The following is a 15763-nucleotide window of genomic DNA, read 5'->3' as shown; positions in this document are numbered from 1 at the left end:
CCCCTGAGCCCCCACCCCCCCCAGCCCCGCACAGTGCACTCTCCTTTTTTTTTTTTTTCTTTTGAAGATTTTATTTATTTGAGAACACGTGAGAGAGAGAGAGAGCGAGCGAGCACAGGTAGTGGAGAGGGGCAGAGGGAGAGGAGAAGCAGACTCCCTGCTGAGCAGGGGACAACCCCCCCCCCCCCCCCCCCCCGCCAAACACACACACACACAGGGCTCACTCTGGGATCATGACCTGAGCCAGAGGCAGACACTTAATTGACTGAGCCACACAGGCGCCCTTCTCTCTCTCTCTCTTAAAAAGAAAAAAAAGAATATATACATTTGCATGTGCCAAATATAAACCTTTGATAATAAAAATATTGGGGAGAGTCGGGAAGGAAAAATGAATCAAGGAAATACATGAATTTCAGAATATTTGAAAAGAAATATTTTATAGTGACTCAACAGTTCCATACATCACCCAGTGCTCATCATGACAAGTGCACTCCTTAATCCCCATCACCTATTTCACCCATCCCCCTACTCACCTCCCCTCTGGTAACCTTAAGTTTATTCTCTATAGTTAAGAGTCTGAATGGTGTCTTCAAACAACTCACTGCACTTTAACACCATGAGGACTGAAAAGGAAAGCTTACTGAGTCCCTGAAGCATGTACTCATAAACAGTTTGAGTTCTTTTTGTGTATTGAAGGCTTTATTTGGCATGACTTTGGACTTCAAAAGAGATATATCTGCTCACAGGTACTGAGTGACTATGATAACTGAAAAGGAAAAGTTCCAAACTCTGAAAGAGTTGATCTTATCTAATATGGCTAATCTCAAACTAAAGGGATCTGGAATTCTTCCAGTCTTTATCTGGGGATAAGTAGTGTTTATTTTATTCCTTGGTCTGTGGTTCTACCTTTAAAATAAGTGGTTTGGATTCCAGAGCATTGGTTTTAAAGTTAAGAATATTTGCATTGCATTTAACTCCCAAGAAAGTTCTGTTTTTATAGAAATACTTATTTTTGGGGCACCTGGGTGGCTCAGTTGTTAAAGCATCTGTCTTAGGCTCGGATCATGGTCCCAGGGTCCTGGGATCAAGGCCGGCATCTGGCTTCCTGCTCAACAGCAAGCCTGCCTCTCCCTCTCCCACTCTCTCTGCTTGTATCCCCTCTCTCGCTGTCTCTGTCTCTGTCAAATAAATAAATAAAATCTTTAAAAAAATTTATTAAAAATACTTATTTTATGGGCACCTGGGTGGCTCAGGTCATGATCCTGGAGTCCTGGGATTGAGCCCCATGTTGGACTCTGCACTCAGCGGGGAGCTTGCTTCACCCTCTCCTCAGCCCCTCCCCAGTCGTGCTCTCTCTCTCACTGTCTCTCAAATAAATAAAGAAAATCTTTAAAAAAGTTATTTTATACCCACCAGCAGTGTATGAGAGTTCTAGTTGTTCCACATCCTCATCAATGTTTGGTATTGTCAGTCTTTTTAATTTTAGCCATTTTATGAGTTGTATCTCATTGTGATTTTAATTTGTGCTTCCCCGAATAGTAATGATGTTGACCATCTTTCACATGCTTCACAGGCCATTTGTGTATCTTCTTTAGCAAAGTGATCGCCCAAATCTTTTGCCAATTATGTTTTTATTGGGCTGTTTGCCTTTTAAAAATTGAATTGTAAGAGTTCTTTATATATTCTGGATGCAGATCTTTTATCGGATACATATTTTGCAGGTATTTTCTCCTATTTTGTGGCTTATCCTTTTCTTAACAGTATCATTTGAAGAGCAGTTGTTAGTTTTGATAAAGACCAGTGTATCAATTTTCCTCTGATGTGTTGTGTTTCTTTGTGTCATATTTAAGAAGTCATGGCTTAACTTAGAGTCACAAGGTCTCTGTTTTTTTCTAGAAATTTTATAGTGGGCTTTACATTAAATTTATGATCTTTTTTGAGGTAATTTTTATGTATTCATTTCTAAGATAAGTGTTGTTTTTCTTTTTTTTTTTGGTACATGGAAATGTTTCAGTACTATTTGTTGAAAAAAGAAAAAAAACCCAAAAGTATCCTTTCTCCATTAAATTACCTTGGCACTTGTGTCAAAAATCTATTCACCATATATATGTGCATCTTTTGGGACTTTATTCTGTTCCATTGGTCTATATGTCAGTCCTTATGCTAATACCACTCTGTTTTGATTAAATATTGCCTTTGGATACATTATTAAGTGCAGTTTATTATTTTCTTTTACGGTTAGTGCAGTTTTATGCCTATTTAAGAAATCTTACAACTTGTGTGTATGGTAGGTGGATTTATTTATCTAAGTCTTCAAAGATTTACTTTTAATCATTTCTATACATGTATCTTCACCTTCAAGGATTGTAAGATTACTTACTCAACTAATGGGAGCAAGTGATAACAGTTGAGATCAAGAATTCAGTTATGGGGGGTGCCTGGGTGGCTCAGTTGTGAAGTGTCTGCCTTCGGCTCAGGTCATGATCCCAGTGTTCTGGAATGGAGCCCTGCATCAGGCTTCCTGCTCAGCGGGAGGCCTGCTTCTCCGTCTCCCACTCCCCCTGTTTGTGTTCCCTCTCTTGCTGTGTCTCTCTCTGTCAAATAAATAAATAAAATCTTAAAAAAAAAAACCCCGAAGAATTCAGTTATGGTTTAGAGATTTGAGAGAAGGGCATAGGAACCTGGATATACCCTCTATGTGTGACGCATCCCTCAGTTTTTCAACTGAGCCCCTATTTACAGTAGTAGAACTTATTTTAATGTAATTCACAACTTTTTACTCTCTGACTCCCTACCTGGATTATAGCTCATTGCCCTTTACTTTCTGCTTGGATTCAGCACCCTGAATCCAAGCAGGATTTTCACTTTGTCTTTTTTTTTTTTTTTTTTTTTCTGTTTTTTTTTTTCCCTTTGTCTTTGTCTTTTCTTTTAAATTTCACTTTGGCTTTGTCTCTTATTTTCAAATTTTGTTTTTAAGGTTTTTTGTTTGTTTGTTTGTTTATTTGAGATAGAGTGAGTAAGAGGGAGAGAGCATGAGTGGGGTAGGGAGGCAGAGGGAAAGGGATGCTGAGCAGGGATCCCCAGTGCAGGCTTGATCCCAGGACCCTGGGACCATGACCTGAGCCAAAGGCAGAGGCTTAACCATCTGAGCTACACAGGCGCCCTCACTTTGTCTTTTAGCCACTCCGCTATGGTCTTTAATTGAAAACATCCTCACTCACAGTAGTATTGAATATTTAATTCATTTGATTATTTCAGTCTGACTTTCAGGGCTGATGTCTCAAAAGGGGTTTGTGGATCATCTCTGTATGGGTGGCTTCTGAAGGCATGGGTCCTGAGAGACTGTAGAGGGAAATAAGAGCTCAGTAGGAAACTGAGCAACTCTAGCATTTCATAATCAAGTAGAGGAGGCAGGAGCCTCCTTAGTGTCCACTCATTAGTGTCTGCTCATAGTGTCTTCAGCCTGAAATTCCTCTCTTTGTCTTCTCTGCTCATTGAAATACTCATCTTTAAAGAACCAGTTCAAGTGCCACTTCTTTTGAAAAGGCTTCTTTTATATTCCCAGTTAATTGTGTTTTTGTTTTCGCACAGAGCACCAATTTTACCTCTATTAATAGAGCTTGTATTTTATTCTTTGTTCAATAATTATTTGTTATTATGTCTCTCACTAGATTTCCAGGTCTTTTGTAGTAGATTGTGTATCTTCTGTCTACACAGTACCAAGCTTATAGGAATTCTGTAAATATTTGTTAAATAAATGACTATATCACACCTGGAAACAGATGGTGGTGATATAGGAAGCACCAAGAAAGTCTTTAAGAAAGAGGTGGGATTTACGTTTGGTCTTAAAGGATGGATAGGGTTTCAAGAAGCAGCAGAAGAAAGGGTATTCCATGCAGATAGAACAACATGATGAGTTTTGAGCTAGGCCACAGGATAGCTGTAGGTAGTAGATATCAGGTGGCTTTGCAATTGCGAGGGACCTTAAATAGGCCCAGCAGAAGATTTTTTGTTCAATTCAATACTCAGTGAAATCACTGAAGCAGATAGATGATTTGGGCAGAAAGCAGCTTAGTCCATATCTGACATGTATTGGGTAGGTCGTGGTGGGGAAAGACCCTTATGGGAAAAGAAGTTAGGTGACTATGGTATTAGACCAGGCAGGAGCTAATGAGCATATAAACTAGTTAGTGCCAGGGGGAAAAGATATGAGAGAGTGCGTGTTGGCTACTGATTGAATGTGTGAGTGAAAGAAAAGAACCTCACACATTCAGTCATACCTGAGGTTTTAAATCCCAAGTACCTGGAAGAGTAGTGTGTTGGTAGGAGAAACAAAAATGTCAAAAGGAGCATATTTTGAGGAGGTGATGCTTGAGTCTTTAAGTCTGTTGAGTGAGAGATGTAGACAGAAGCCATTCTGGGTGGCTTAATGAATGTATTCTTCATGGGCTTCTTTAAATAACAAATTATCTTCCATTATACACATTATCATGTTCTGACCACAGGCACACAGAGTAATGGGAGATGGATATCCTATTGCCATATTAAATATTTCTGTGTACGTACCTCTTCTATGGCTTTCATATTGTGTTTTATTCATAGGCCTATTTCTGACTGGATGGAGCTGTTGGAGGGCAAGGACAGTGTATTATTTGTCTTTGTTGTAGATTGCCAGGCATATTGAGGACATGCAGGAAAAGTCTGAATTAATGAATGAATTAATGGCTCACAATACATAGGTCTTTGAACAAGTAATTATCTTGTTAGAAGACTTGACTCTCGTAGTTCTTAAACGTTTTATCAACACAGTCATGATTCTTCCACCTCTCCATAATATGGGCTTAAGTGGGTTTTGGGATAGGCCTCAGATTAAATCCTAACTCTATCAATTTACCATCTCCTCTTTTTAATTCATTTAACCATAAAATTCACCCTTTTGAAGTGTTATAATTCATTTGTTTTTAGTGTTTTCACAAGGTTGTATAACTATTACCACTATTTAATTCCAAAATATTTTCATCACCACAAAAAAGAGATCCCCTAACCCATAGCCATTAGTAGTCGCTCCCCTAGTCCCTCTTTCCCCAGCCCCTGCCAACTACTAATCTATTGAACTTATTTTTATTCAAGGGAAATAAGTTAAAATGATCTAAATCTATAACTGATTTCTAATAATAATGCCCTTCAGAAATAAGCTAAAAGGAGGCATTAATTGATCTTTCTCCTTGTAGGAAAGAGTACCAGAAAAGAATACCATGGGGCAAACAGTGAACGAAGGTAAGATTTACTTTCTAAACATGATGATATTTTTATTCATTTGGGATGAGTACCTTTTGCTAGACTGAACTTTTGAAAAAGAAGTCCTTTTAGAAATAAAGTCATAGGGGGCGCCTGGGTGGCTCAGTGGGTTAAGGCCTCTGCCTTCCACTCAGGTCATGATCCCAGGGTCCTGGGATCAAGCCCCCCATCAGGCTCTCTGCTCAGCGGGGAGCCTACCCACCCCACCCCCCGCCTGCCTCTCTGCCTACTTGTGATCTCTCTCTGTCAAATAAATAAATAAAATATTGAAAAAAAAAGAAATAAAGTTATAGGAGATGTTAGGTGCTTACATTTGGAATTTCAGAACTGAGTAGCTATTAAAGATAATTTTGTTTTTCCTTCCTAGTTGTTTTTTTTTTAATAAGATTTTATTTATTCATTTGGCAGAGAGAGACAGAGAAAGAGACAGAGAGAGAGAGAACAGCAGGGGGAACAGCAGAGGGAGAGGGAGAAGCAGGCTCCCCACTGAGCAGGGAGCCCGATTCGGGGCTCGATCCCAGGACCCTGGGATCATGACCCGAGCCGAATGCAGATGCTTAACCGACTGAGCCACCCAGGTGCCCCTTCTTCCTGGTTTTATAAGTGAGAAAACTGACACTCAGGGATTTTAAGTGAATAGGTCATACAACAATCTGTGACAGAGTCAAAATCAGAATCCATATATTCTAACTCTAATACGATTGGTTAAAAAATGCTTCATCCTGGGGTACCTGGGTGGCTTAGCTGGTTAAGCGACTGACTTTTTTTTTTTTTTTTTTTTTTTTTTTTTAAGAGAGAGAGGCAGAGAGAACAAAAGCAGGGGAAGGGTCAGAGAGAGAGGGAGAAGCAGACTCTTTGCTGAGCAGGGAGCCCGATGTGGGGCTCGATCCCAGGACCTGGAGATCATGACCTGAGCCAAAGGCAGATGCTCAACCATCTGAGCCACCCAGGTGCCCCAAGCAACTGACTCTTGATTTTGGCTCAGGTCACGATCTCAGGGTCATAAGATCGAGCCCCATCTTGGGCTCCGTGATGGGCATGGAACCTGCTTAAGATTCACTCTCTCCGGGGCGCCTGGGTGGCTCAGTGGGTTAAAGCCTCTGCCTTCAGCTCAGGTCATGATCCCAGGGTCCTGGGATCGAGCCCCACATCGGGCTCTCTGCTCAGCAGAGAGCCTGCTTCCTCCTCTCTCTCTCTCTCTCTGCCTGCCTCTCTGCCTACTTGCGATCTCTGTCTGTCAAATAAATAAATAAAATCTTTAAAAAAAAAAAAAAAAAAAAAAAAGATTCACTCTCTCCCTCTGCCTTTGCGCCTCCCCCGTACACAAGCAAACAAACAAATAAATTTTTAAAAAATGCTTCGTCTTGTCTTGCTTTAGTGAGAAGTCAGCTCACCCTGCCTTGAATATACCACACTCATTTTCACTCTCTCTTTTGTGTCGTGTAGTTGACCTTTGAACAACATGAGTTTGAATTGCATGGATCCACTTAATATGTGGGTTTTTTTCTTGTAAATATGTTAGGAAACTTTTTGGAGATTTGTGACATTTTGAAAAAAACTCCCAAATGAACCATTTCTAGATTATTAGTAGTTAAGATTTTGGGGAGTCAAAAGTTATTTGTGGATTTTAACTATAGGTAATAGGTACCCCTAACTTCCGTGTTACTCAAGGGTCAACTGTATTTTCTTTTCTGTAATACATCCTGCATACCTTTGCCATCCTAAATCCTGTTCTTCTTCAAGACCCAGTTCAAGTCCTGTGTCTCTTATCAGCTTTTCTGTGGCTGACTGCTAAATGTTGTCCTCTGCTATTCCCAGTTTTGTCAAGTGTTTAGTTTAGTGTAGTCTCTACCTAGATTCTCAGCTTCTCTAGAGCAGGAACCATGCCTTTACAGTTTAACTTTCTCTCCTATTAGAAAGTCTTGCTGTAGAACTATTTAGTAAATACAACTCTGTACTTTCTTTGTACATTTAATTTTTGTACATTAATTTTATACATTTAAACTTTGTACATTCAAATCATTTAAATAGAAAGCACCTTATATATCCATCTTAAATGTTCATACATCTTGAAGAGGCACTGAGTCATAACCAGAAAGTAGATCTGTTACCTTAAATTGTATACCTGGTATCATTCATAGATCCTTCTTTGAGAAGCTTGTCGTTTGACAATTTGGGCATCAGTAAGAGAAAACAGTGATAGATTGGGAACACATTAAGTATGGTTGAATTCATGAGCTCATAATGTTAGAGCAAAACAAAACCCAATGGTCATCTGTGGAGAATGCTTGGGATCCAGCTAATTATTTTGAAAATTACAAAGTAAAGGAAAGAAAAGAAGTGTTGCTTGTGACTTTCCTATGTGATATGTACCTCAGGTAATTGAATATTTAAAGAGGAGAGGTTTCTTTCTATTCAAGTCTTCTGGCTAAAAAAGACAGGATGATAAAATTAGAATATCTCCATTTTGTAACCATTAATGAACTAATGGATCTAGGCAGTAGCCATCTGTGGCTGTTTATATCACAAAAAGAAAGAGAGCTAGATATTAGGAGCCTCTTGTGAGAAGTACACAACACCTCCTGTGAAGTCACCTTCTTCTCTCCTCTCCGCAATAAAGCCAAACCTGAATCTGATTAAGCTCTTCTGAATCAAAATACTAATACTGTCTATCTATCTAGCTTTCTATTTAAGATTTTATTTATTTGTCAGATAGAGAGAGCACAAGCAGGGGGAGTAGTAGGCAGAGGTAGGGGGAGAAGCAGGCTCCCTGCGGAGCAAGGAGCCCAATGTGGGACTCAATCCCAGGAGCCTGGGATCATGACCCGAGCTGAAGGCAGATGCTTAACTGACTGAGCCACCCAGGTACCCCACTAATACATTATATTTAGAGAAAAGATAAAGACCAGAAGAACCTGCACCACCGGAGCTAGTCAGCGCAATCCAGACTGTAAAACTAAACTGATACCATGAGCAAAAAAAATTCCCAGAGGAAGAGGGGGGAAAAAAGAGGGGGAGGAGGAGCCTCTAAGTATCAAAAGAGACTTAAGACATTTATTAGCCAGTTCTATATATGGACTTTATTTGGGTCCTGATTCAAAGAGACATACTTAAAATAAGATATTTGAGGAAATATGAACGCTGACTGCTTATTTGATGTTATTAAGGAATTATGGTTAATTTTTTTCAGCATAATAGTATTATGATTAATTTTAAAAAATGAGTCCTTTAAGATTTGTAAAGTCACAAGGTCTAGTGCTGTTGGAGCTCCTCAGCTTGGCACAGAGAAAAATCTCTGCCTGGTCTATTGAATTACATCATATTCAGGTTTCCCTCTTATGTTTTAAACTCTTAAAAGCATGCAGTTTATTTCTAGGGTATGTTAATTCTTTTTTTTTTTTTTTTAATTTTAGAGATGAGGTAGAGGAGGTTATGCTCCCTTTTGGAGCTTACATTTGAGTCAAATAAGACATACAATAAACAATAAATGATCAAATTGTAGGATACACAGTATGTTAGAAAGTGAAATCCTATGCAGAAAATGAGGATATTAATTATAAAATTAAAACTGGGTCCTGTTAGAAAATAGTTTTAGTTTATAGGTTTTATAGGACAGAGGGAAAGAATCTCAAGCAGACTCCCTGCTGAGCACAGAGCCTGATGCAGGGCTTGACTCCATGACCCGTGAGATCATGACCGAGCCAAAACCAAGAGTATGACACTCACCCGACTGAGCCACCCAGGCACCCTAATTTATAGGTTTCCTAAGAGCTCTTTTAGACTTTTGCTATGGCCTTCCAATGTTGCTCACTATTTTCTTTCATTTTTTAGATTCAATGGATGTCAAGAAGGAAAATCAAGAGAAACCTCCTCACTCAGGTACTTCTTCTGTACAAAATGGTAGGTTTTAAAGTAGTTCAGTACAATATATTTTTCTTTTCACTCAGTGTTAATATGAACTCATATTGCTTTCGGTATAGTCTATGTATAGTAAACTCCTGTAAATATAAGACCTGAGCAATAGGAAAGGTAAAGGATTTTATTTTGAAAATTTTACTTTGGCTTTTAGACATAAATTGGTATGGGATTAAAGTAAAAAAAAATCATACATTTCAGTATAATTTTTGCCAAATTAAAGATACCTAGCTAGTAATTACCTTTATTAACAATTAAAAATGATAATTTGATTATTAATAGAAACTCTTCTTCTAGTATTAGAGTCAATGTGAAAATCCTTTTTTTGATGGTCAAAAGATAGTTCATTGGATAAAAGCTTAGGCATTGGGAGGTCTGACAGACCTGTTCTAGAATCCTGACCTCATTTTTTGCTGGCCTTTTGACCTTGGGCAAATTACTCAATTTTCTTAGTCTCTTTTTCCTTTTCTGTAGCACAGGGATGATACTACTTACTTCATGGGACTGTTGGAATTAAATAAAGAAAACAAATGTAAAACACCTACTATAATGCCTGGCATACAGTAAATTTTCAGTAAATGCTTATTAATCTTGAGTTATTAATTCATGTTTTAAATTTCATATCATGTACAACAAGTGTATAGCACTGCATCAGAGACTCAGAAGGTAGGATCTGACCCATTGTACCTGCTCTTTTTTTTTTTTTTTAAAGATTTTATTTATTTATTTGACAAAGAAAGAGACAGCAAGAGAGGGAATACAAGCAGGGGGAGTGGGAGAGGGAGAAGCAGGCTTCCTGCCGAACAGGGAGCCCAACTTGGGGCTCAGTCCCAGGACCCTGGGATCATGACCCGAGATGAAGGCAGATGCTTAACGCCTGAGCCACCCAGGCATCCCATTGTACCTGCTCTTAAGGAAAACAAAAAAATTAGTCATATGCACACAAAAAGCTGAATACAAAAAATAACTGTAACAAATTTACTATGTTTATCAGAGTTTTCCAGGCAAACCTTTGCCCCTTGTTTTTCTGTTGTACCTGTCCTGCCAGCCCCACTCTTGGGGTAGTTCACCTTCTGTTCCTACAGGAAGGTTGCCTGTAGAGGTAATCTGCATGGAATCATTCTTTCTCACTGTGGCTGGGCCCCCAGTGCTTCCTTAGCTCCCTTTTCCATTGACCTTATTTGTTCTTCAGCAATTTCCTCCAACCCCCCAAACCCTCCAAGGAAATGGAGGCCATTAGGTTAAAATATTCTTCGTTATCCCTACAGATTCTCCATCTGTTTTATTTTTTTAAATCATTTTATTGAGCTATAATTCACATACCATAGAATCCACCCATTTAAAGTATACAATTCATTGGTTCTTGGTATCTTCATAGACTTGTGCAGTTATCACCACAATCAGTTTGAGAACATTTTCATCATCCTAAAAAGAAATCCTGTACCCAGTTAGTAGTCATTCCCTGTTTTTCCCCAATACCTTTTCCTCCTCTTAGCTCTAGGCAACCACTTACGTACTTTCTATCTCTATAGATTTGCTATTCTGGACCTTTCATAAAAATAAAGTTTAAAAAATATATTATTAAAGATTAAAACTAGTAACTTTTCAAAATTCTCAAACTTGATTGGAAAAAAGAGATTACTTAATCAAATTGACAGCTACCTGTGGATATTTCTCAGGGCCCTGACCCTAACATCTCATCTTACAGATCAGTGACAGTTGGAAGTGTACATGTGTACACCTGTCTCATGAACAAACCTGTCAGTTGCCAGGCCTCTTTTCTGAGGGAGAATAACATTCCTCTGATCCAGTCTGTCCATTAGGATAAGATGCAGAGGGAGACTGGGTCCTTAGGTTTGGGTAAGACTTTCTGATGATTTTGGCTCCGGGTCAAGAATTCCAGCTGTGGTATTATTGAAGATATGTCAATCTAAATTTCAGCGAATCTAAATCTAAATAAAGCCTGTTGCTATGTGTGTTTCCCCTGTGTTATTGGTAGGGTCTCAGCACATGGGCAGCCAAACTGAGCAGTTTTGGGGACTGAAAATACTTCCTTAAGAATAAAGAAAAAAGTTAAGGCTCCAATGGTTAAATGCTACATAGGATCATTAGCTAGCAATGTGATAGAAAACGATCATATTGCAGAATACTCATGTAAAGGATTTGCTAGCTCAAACTGTAGCCCATTCAGACACAATTAGTGATAAAATATTTAGGAAATTGTGTTAAATGAATTTTTTTCCGGTGTCATTGAGAAATTTTACAAATGCAGCTGGTTTATTTGAGGTATTATTGTGAAGTAATTTTAGTTTCCCTGTCATTATCTTCACCTTACACTCCTTTCTTCCTGGAATGTCGGCTCTGTAATGATATCATAGTCAGATTTCCTCCTCCATTTGTGTTTTTTTTAAAAAGATTCATTTATTTGAGAGAGAGAGAGAGATGAGCAGGGGGAGGGGCAGCAGGAGAGGGAGAGAGAGAATCCTTAAGCAGACTCCCCACTAAGTGTGGAGCCCAATGTGGGACTTGATCCCACAACTCCGATCATGACCTGAGCTGAAATCCAGAGTCAGGAGCTTAACTGACTGAGCCACCCAGGCACCCCTGTTTTGAAAAAAATATTTATATATTTTGTTTGAGAGAGAGAGAGTGAGCAGGGGTAGGGGCAGAGAGAGAGGGAGAGAATCCCAAGCAAGACTCCATGCTGAGCATGGAGCCCAACGCACGGCTTGATTCCATGACCGTGAGGTCATGACCTGAGCTGAAACTGAGTCCGATGCTTAACCAACTGAGCGATCCAGGTGCCCCTGTTTTGTTCTTTCTTTAATACTTTCCAAGGTCATATGATAGTAGAGCTTTAGTTAGAACCTTGGGTTTCCTGATTGTCAGGTTAGTGCTTAGGAGGTCACTGAAATATTCTGGTTAGTTAATTTTGGAACCATGGATCTCCATTTTCACTATTTTATTTATTTTAAATATTTTATTTATTTGTTTGAGAGAGGGTGAGAGCTAGAGAGAGAGAGAGCACACACAGAGGGAGAGGGAGCAAAAGAAGCAGACTCCCTGTTGTGCAGGAAGCCTGATGTAGAGCTCAGTCCCAGGACTGGGATTATGACCTGAGCCAAAGGCATATGCTTAACCATCTGAACCACCCAGGTGCCCCACATTTTTCCCTTAAAAAAAACTGTGTATATATATATATAAAATATGATTTTATTTATTTATTTGAGAGAGAGCGAGCGGGTGAGAGAGAGAGAGCACAAGCCGGGGGAGAGGGGCAGAGGGAGAAGGAGAAGCAGATCCCTCACTGATCAGGGACCCCTGACTTGAGATCATGTCCTGAGCTGAAGGCAGACACTTAACCGACTAAGCCACCCAGGCACCCCAGTTTTCACTTTTGACAAAGCTATCCAGTATTAATAAATTTAGGCACAACGATGACATTTAGTTTTAGAATAATAATGCTCGCCTTTTACTCAGGGACATATGTATGCTACATCACTTAATTCTCAAAATACCTTGTACTGTATGTATTACTTTTCCTCATTTTGTAGATGAAGGAACTGAGGCTGAGAAACTGAAATGACTTTCTTAGGTCACATAGCTTGTAAGAAGAAGAGCCAGACTGGAAAAAGGCAGGTTCAACCTCAGAGCCCATATTCTTGACATTCTTCTGCATGCCATTCAGCACTTCTTATCATCTACAAGCAGAATTAAACCCAGTATTTTTCTTTAAATGGAACAATCTCGGGGCGCCTGGGTGGCTCAGTGGGTTAAAGCCTCAGCCTTCGGCTCCTTTCATGAACCCAGGGTCCTGGGATCGAGCCCCGCATCGGGCTCTCTGCTCAGGAGGGAGCCTGCTTCCTCCTCTCTCTCTGCCTGCCTCTCTGCCTACTTGTGCTGTCTGTCAAATAAATAAATAAAATCTTTAAAAATAAATAAATAAAAGTCAATTGAGAGGCAACTCTGGTTCCCAGATTTTTTTCTTTCCATAAAGCATTGCAGAGGTAAGATTCTGTTAGACCCCATACCTAAATACCTTTAGTTCTCCGTGAAAAAAGAAAGAAGTGTCTTTACATTAATGGGATAAAATGGTCTTGAGTATACACACGTCTTTTTTTTTTTTTAAAGATTTTATTTATTTATTTGACAGAGAGAGAGAGACAGTGAGAGAGGGAACACAAGCAGGGAGAATGTCAGGAAGAAGCAGGCTTCCCGCTGAGCAGTGAGCCCGATGCAGGGCTTGATCCCAGGACTCTGGGATCATGACCTGAGCTGAAGGCAGATGCTTGACGGCTGAACCACCAGGCGCCCCACACATGTCTTGAGTAAATTTATATTAGAGACAGATGAGTAGAATTTGCTATTACTCTATAAAAAATTCTTTAGTTGTTCTTAGAGTCTGCATTTTTAGAATCATTGTGCTAATTCCTCATTACAGGGAGAAGATGTGGAGTATAATTGTATCAGAGCCATTATTATCGGAAAGTTGTCTTATTTTTTATTTCTATGCTGATAATTAAATGCAGATCAGGAAATTTGAATCTGCTCTTTAGGAAGTCTTTTTTTATTTTTTATTTTTTTATTTTAAAGATTTTATTTATTTATTTGACAGATAGAGATCGCAAGTAGGCGGAGAGACAGGCAGAGAGAGAGGAGGAAACAGGCTCCCTGCTGAGCAGAGAGCCCGATGTGGGGCTCGATCCCAGAACCCTGGGATCATGACCTGAGCTGAAGGCAGAGGCTTTAACCCACTGAGCCACCCAGGTGCCCCAGGAAGTCTTTTTTTTTTAAAGAGATAAGGAACTAAAGACCCATTTTACCCCTGAAAGTTAGTATACATATTATATATACTAAAAAAACCTCTATTTTGTATATGTGGTTTTTTTTTTTCCAGATGATTTCCACTGGGAAAATTACTTGAAAGAGACTGGATCTTTGAGTGCCCCTTCAGAGTGTTTCAGACAGGTATGCCAAAATTCTATAGATGTTGTATATATTAATGTGAACGGTTAATTTGTTGAGGGATGTCTGTGTGATTGTTAGGTTCTAGCAGTGTGAGGAGATAATGGGATTGTGGTAGTGCCACTTAAGGGCCAGATGGTTTCTTTGCATTCCATTCATTAAGAATTTACTGTGTCTGGTGTACTTAGCCTTCGTGATTGTCCATCTGGAGGGAAAGACAGACATGTAAATAATTAATTATGAAAAGTATGATAACGCTATACTGGGAGTGCTCACAGAAGAGGTGACATCTGAGATGGCTGGAATGAGGGGAAGGATATTCCAGGCAGAGAGAACATCCAAAGCAAAGGCACATAGGTGTAGAAGAACCTGAGTGTTGAGGGATAGCATGAAGCACAAAGTGGGTAGAGGTGATAGTGTGGGAATAAGGTTAAAGGTGTGGGGGCTCTTAAACTGTATTGAGGACTTGGACTTAGGCAGTGGTGAGCTGCCAGTTGGTTTATTTCAAGGGGAATGGCCTAATCAGGTTCTTATTTTAGAAAGCTACTCAAGGTACATTTTATAGGCTGTATTTGGGTTGCCTGGAAGTGGGCAAAGGAATAAGATCAGAACGGACAGTGTTTTTATGTCCATGAAAAGAGAGGGTTTGGAGATCTTTTCCTTGACCTTTATAGTTCTTTTGCTCATCATCTGCTATGACTGTTACTTAAAACATTTCACAGGTATTCTGGTAACATAACTGACCGTTTGTTTTTCTTACAGTTGATGCATTTTAACAAAATTTTATTTGTGTGTGTATGTGTGTGTGTGTGTGCGCGTGTGTGTATAGACACACGCACACACATATCTGTAACATATACAGTCCAAGGTTCCACCAGCTAATGACTTCAAAGTTGGTATGAAATTGGAAGCCCATGACCCTCGCAATATGACTTCAATATGTATAGCCACGGTCATTGGAATTACTGGTGCCAGGCTACGTTTAAGACTGGATGGTAGTGACAACAGAAATGATTTTTGGAGACTTGTCGATTCTCCAGACATACAGCCTATTGGGACATGTGAAAAGGAAGGGGACTTACTTCAGCCTCCACTGGGTAAGGATAAATAGTTTTTAAAATAACATATTCTTACTAATGTAATATTCAGTAGAAAAAGTTTCAAGTGGCCCTTCATTTATTTTGAAGATTTTATTTTTTTTAAGATTCTATTATTTATTTGAGAGAGAGAGTATGTGTGAGCAGGGGGAAGGGCAGAGGGGGAGGAAGCTCTGCACTGAGCACCGAGCCCCATGTGGGGCTTGATCTCATGACCCAAGAACAGGACCTGAGCTGAAATCGAGAGTCAGCTGCTTAACCAACTGAGCCACCCACGCACCCCAGATTGGATTTTTAAGTAATCTTTATACCTAGCGTGGGACTCGAACTCAAGACCCCAGGATCAATTTGCATGCTCTATGGACCAAGCCAGCTGGATGTCCCAAAGTAGCCTTTTAGAAATCTCTTCTAGGCATTTTTGCAAATAGATGGTTATTGTGGAGAATGTATGAGAGATCAGCTCAGTACCGTATGTTACAGAGTTTCAT

The 15763-nt window shown here is 39.6% G+C and overlaps 1 protein-coding gene across 1 annotated transcript in view; it reads left to right on the top strand.

Moving 5' to 3' along the window:
• The window catches only part of SCML2 (Scm polycomb group protein like 2), a 94409-nt gene that overhangs the window by 12648 nt on the left and 65998 nt on the right, over window positions 1–15763 (top strand). Inside the window, exons 2-5 of the mRNA XM_080795387.1 lie at window positions 5232–5277; window positions 9130–9198; window positions 14111–14181; window positions 15041–15275. Coding sequence (XP_080651513.1) covers window positions 5256–5277; window positions 9130–9198; window positions 14111–14181; window positions 15041–15275 — 397 coding nt within the window. The 5' untranslated portion in view covers window positions 5232–5255. The remainder of the gene's footprint in view (window positions 1–5231; window positions 5278–9129; window positions 9199–14110; window positions 14182–15040; window positions 15276–15763) is intronic.

Source organism: Martes martes (assembly GCF_963455335.1).
Source record: "Martes martes genome assembly, chromosome: X".
NCBI lineage: Eukaryota > Metazoa > Chordata > Mammalia > Carnivora > Mustelidae > Martes > Martes martes.
Note: the sequence above shows the minus strand (reverse complement) of the source record. Positions and strands in the feature narration are given on the sequence as shown.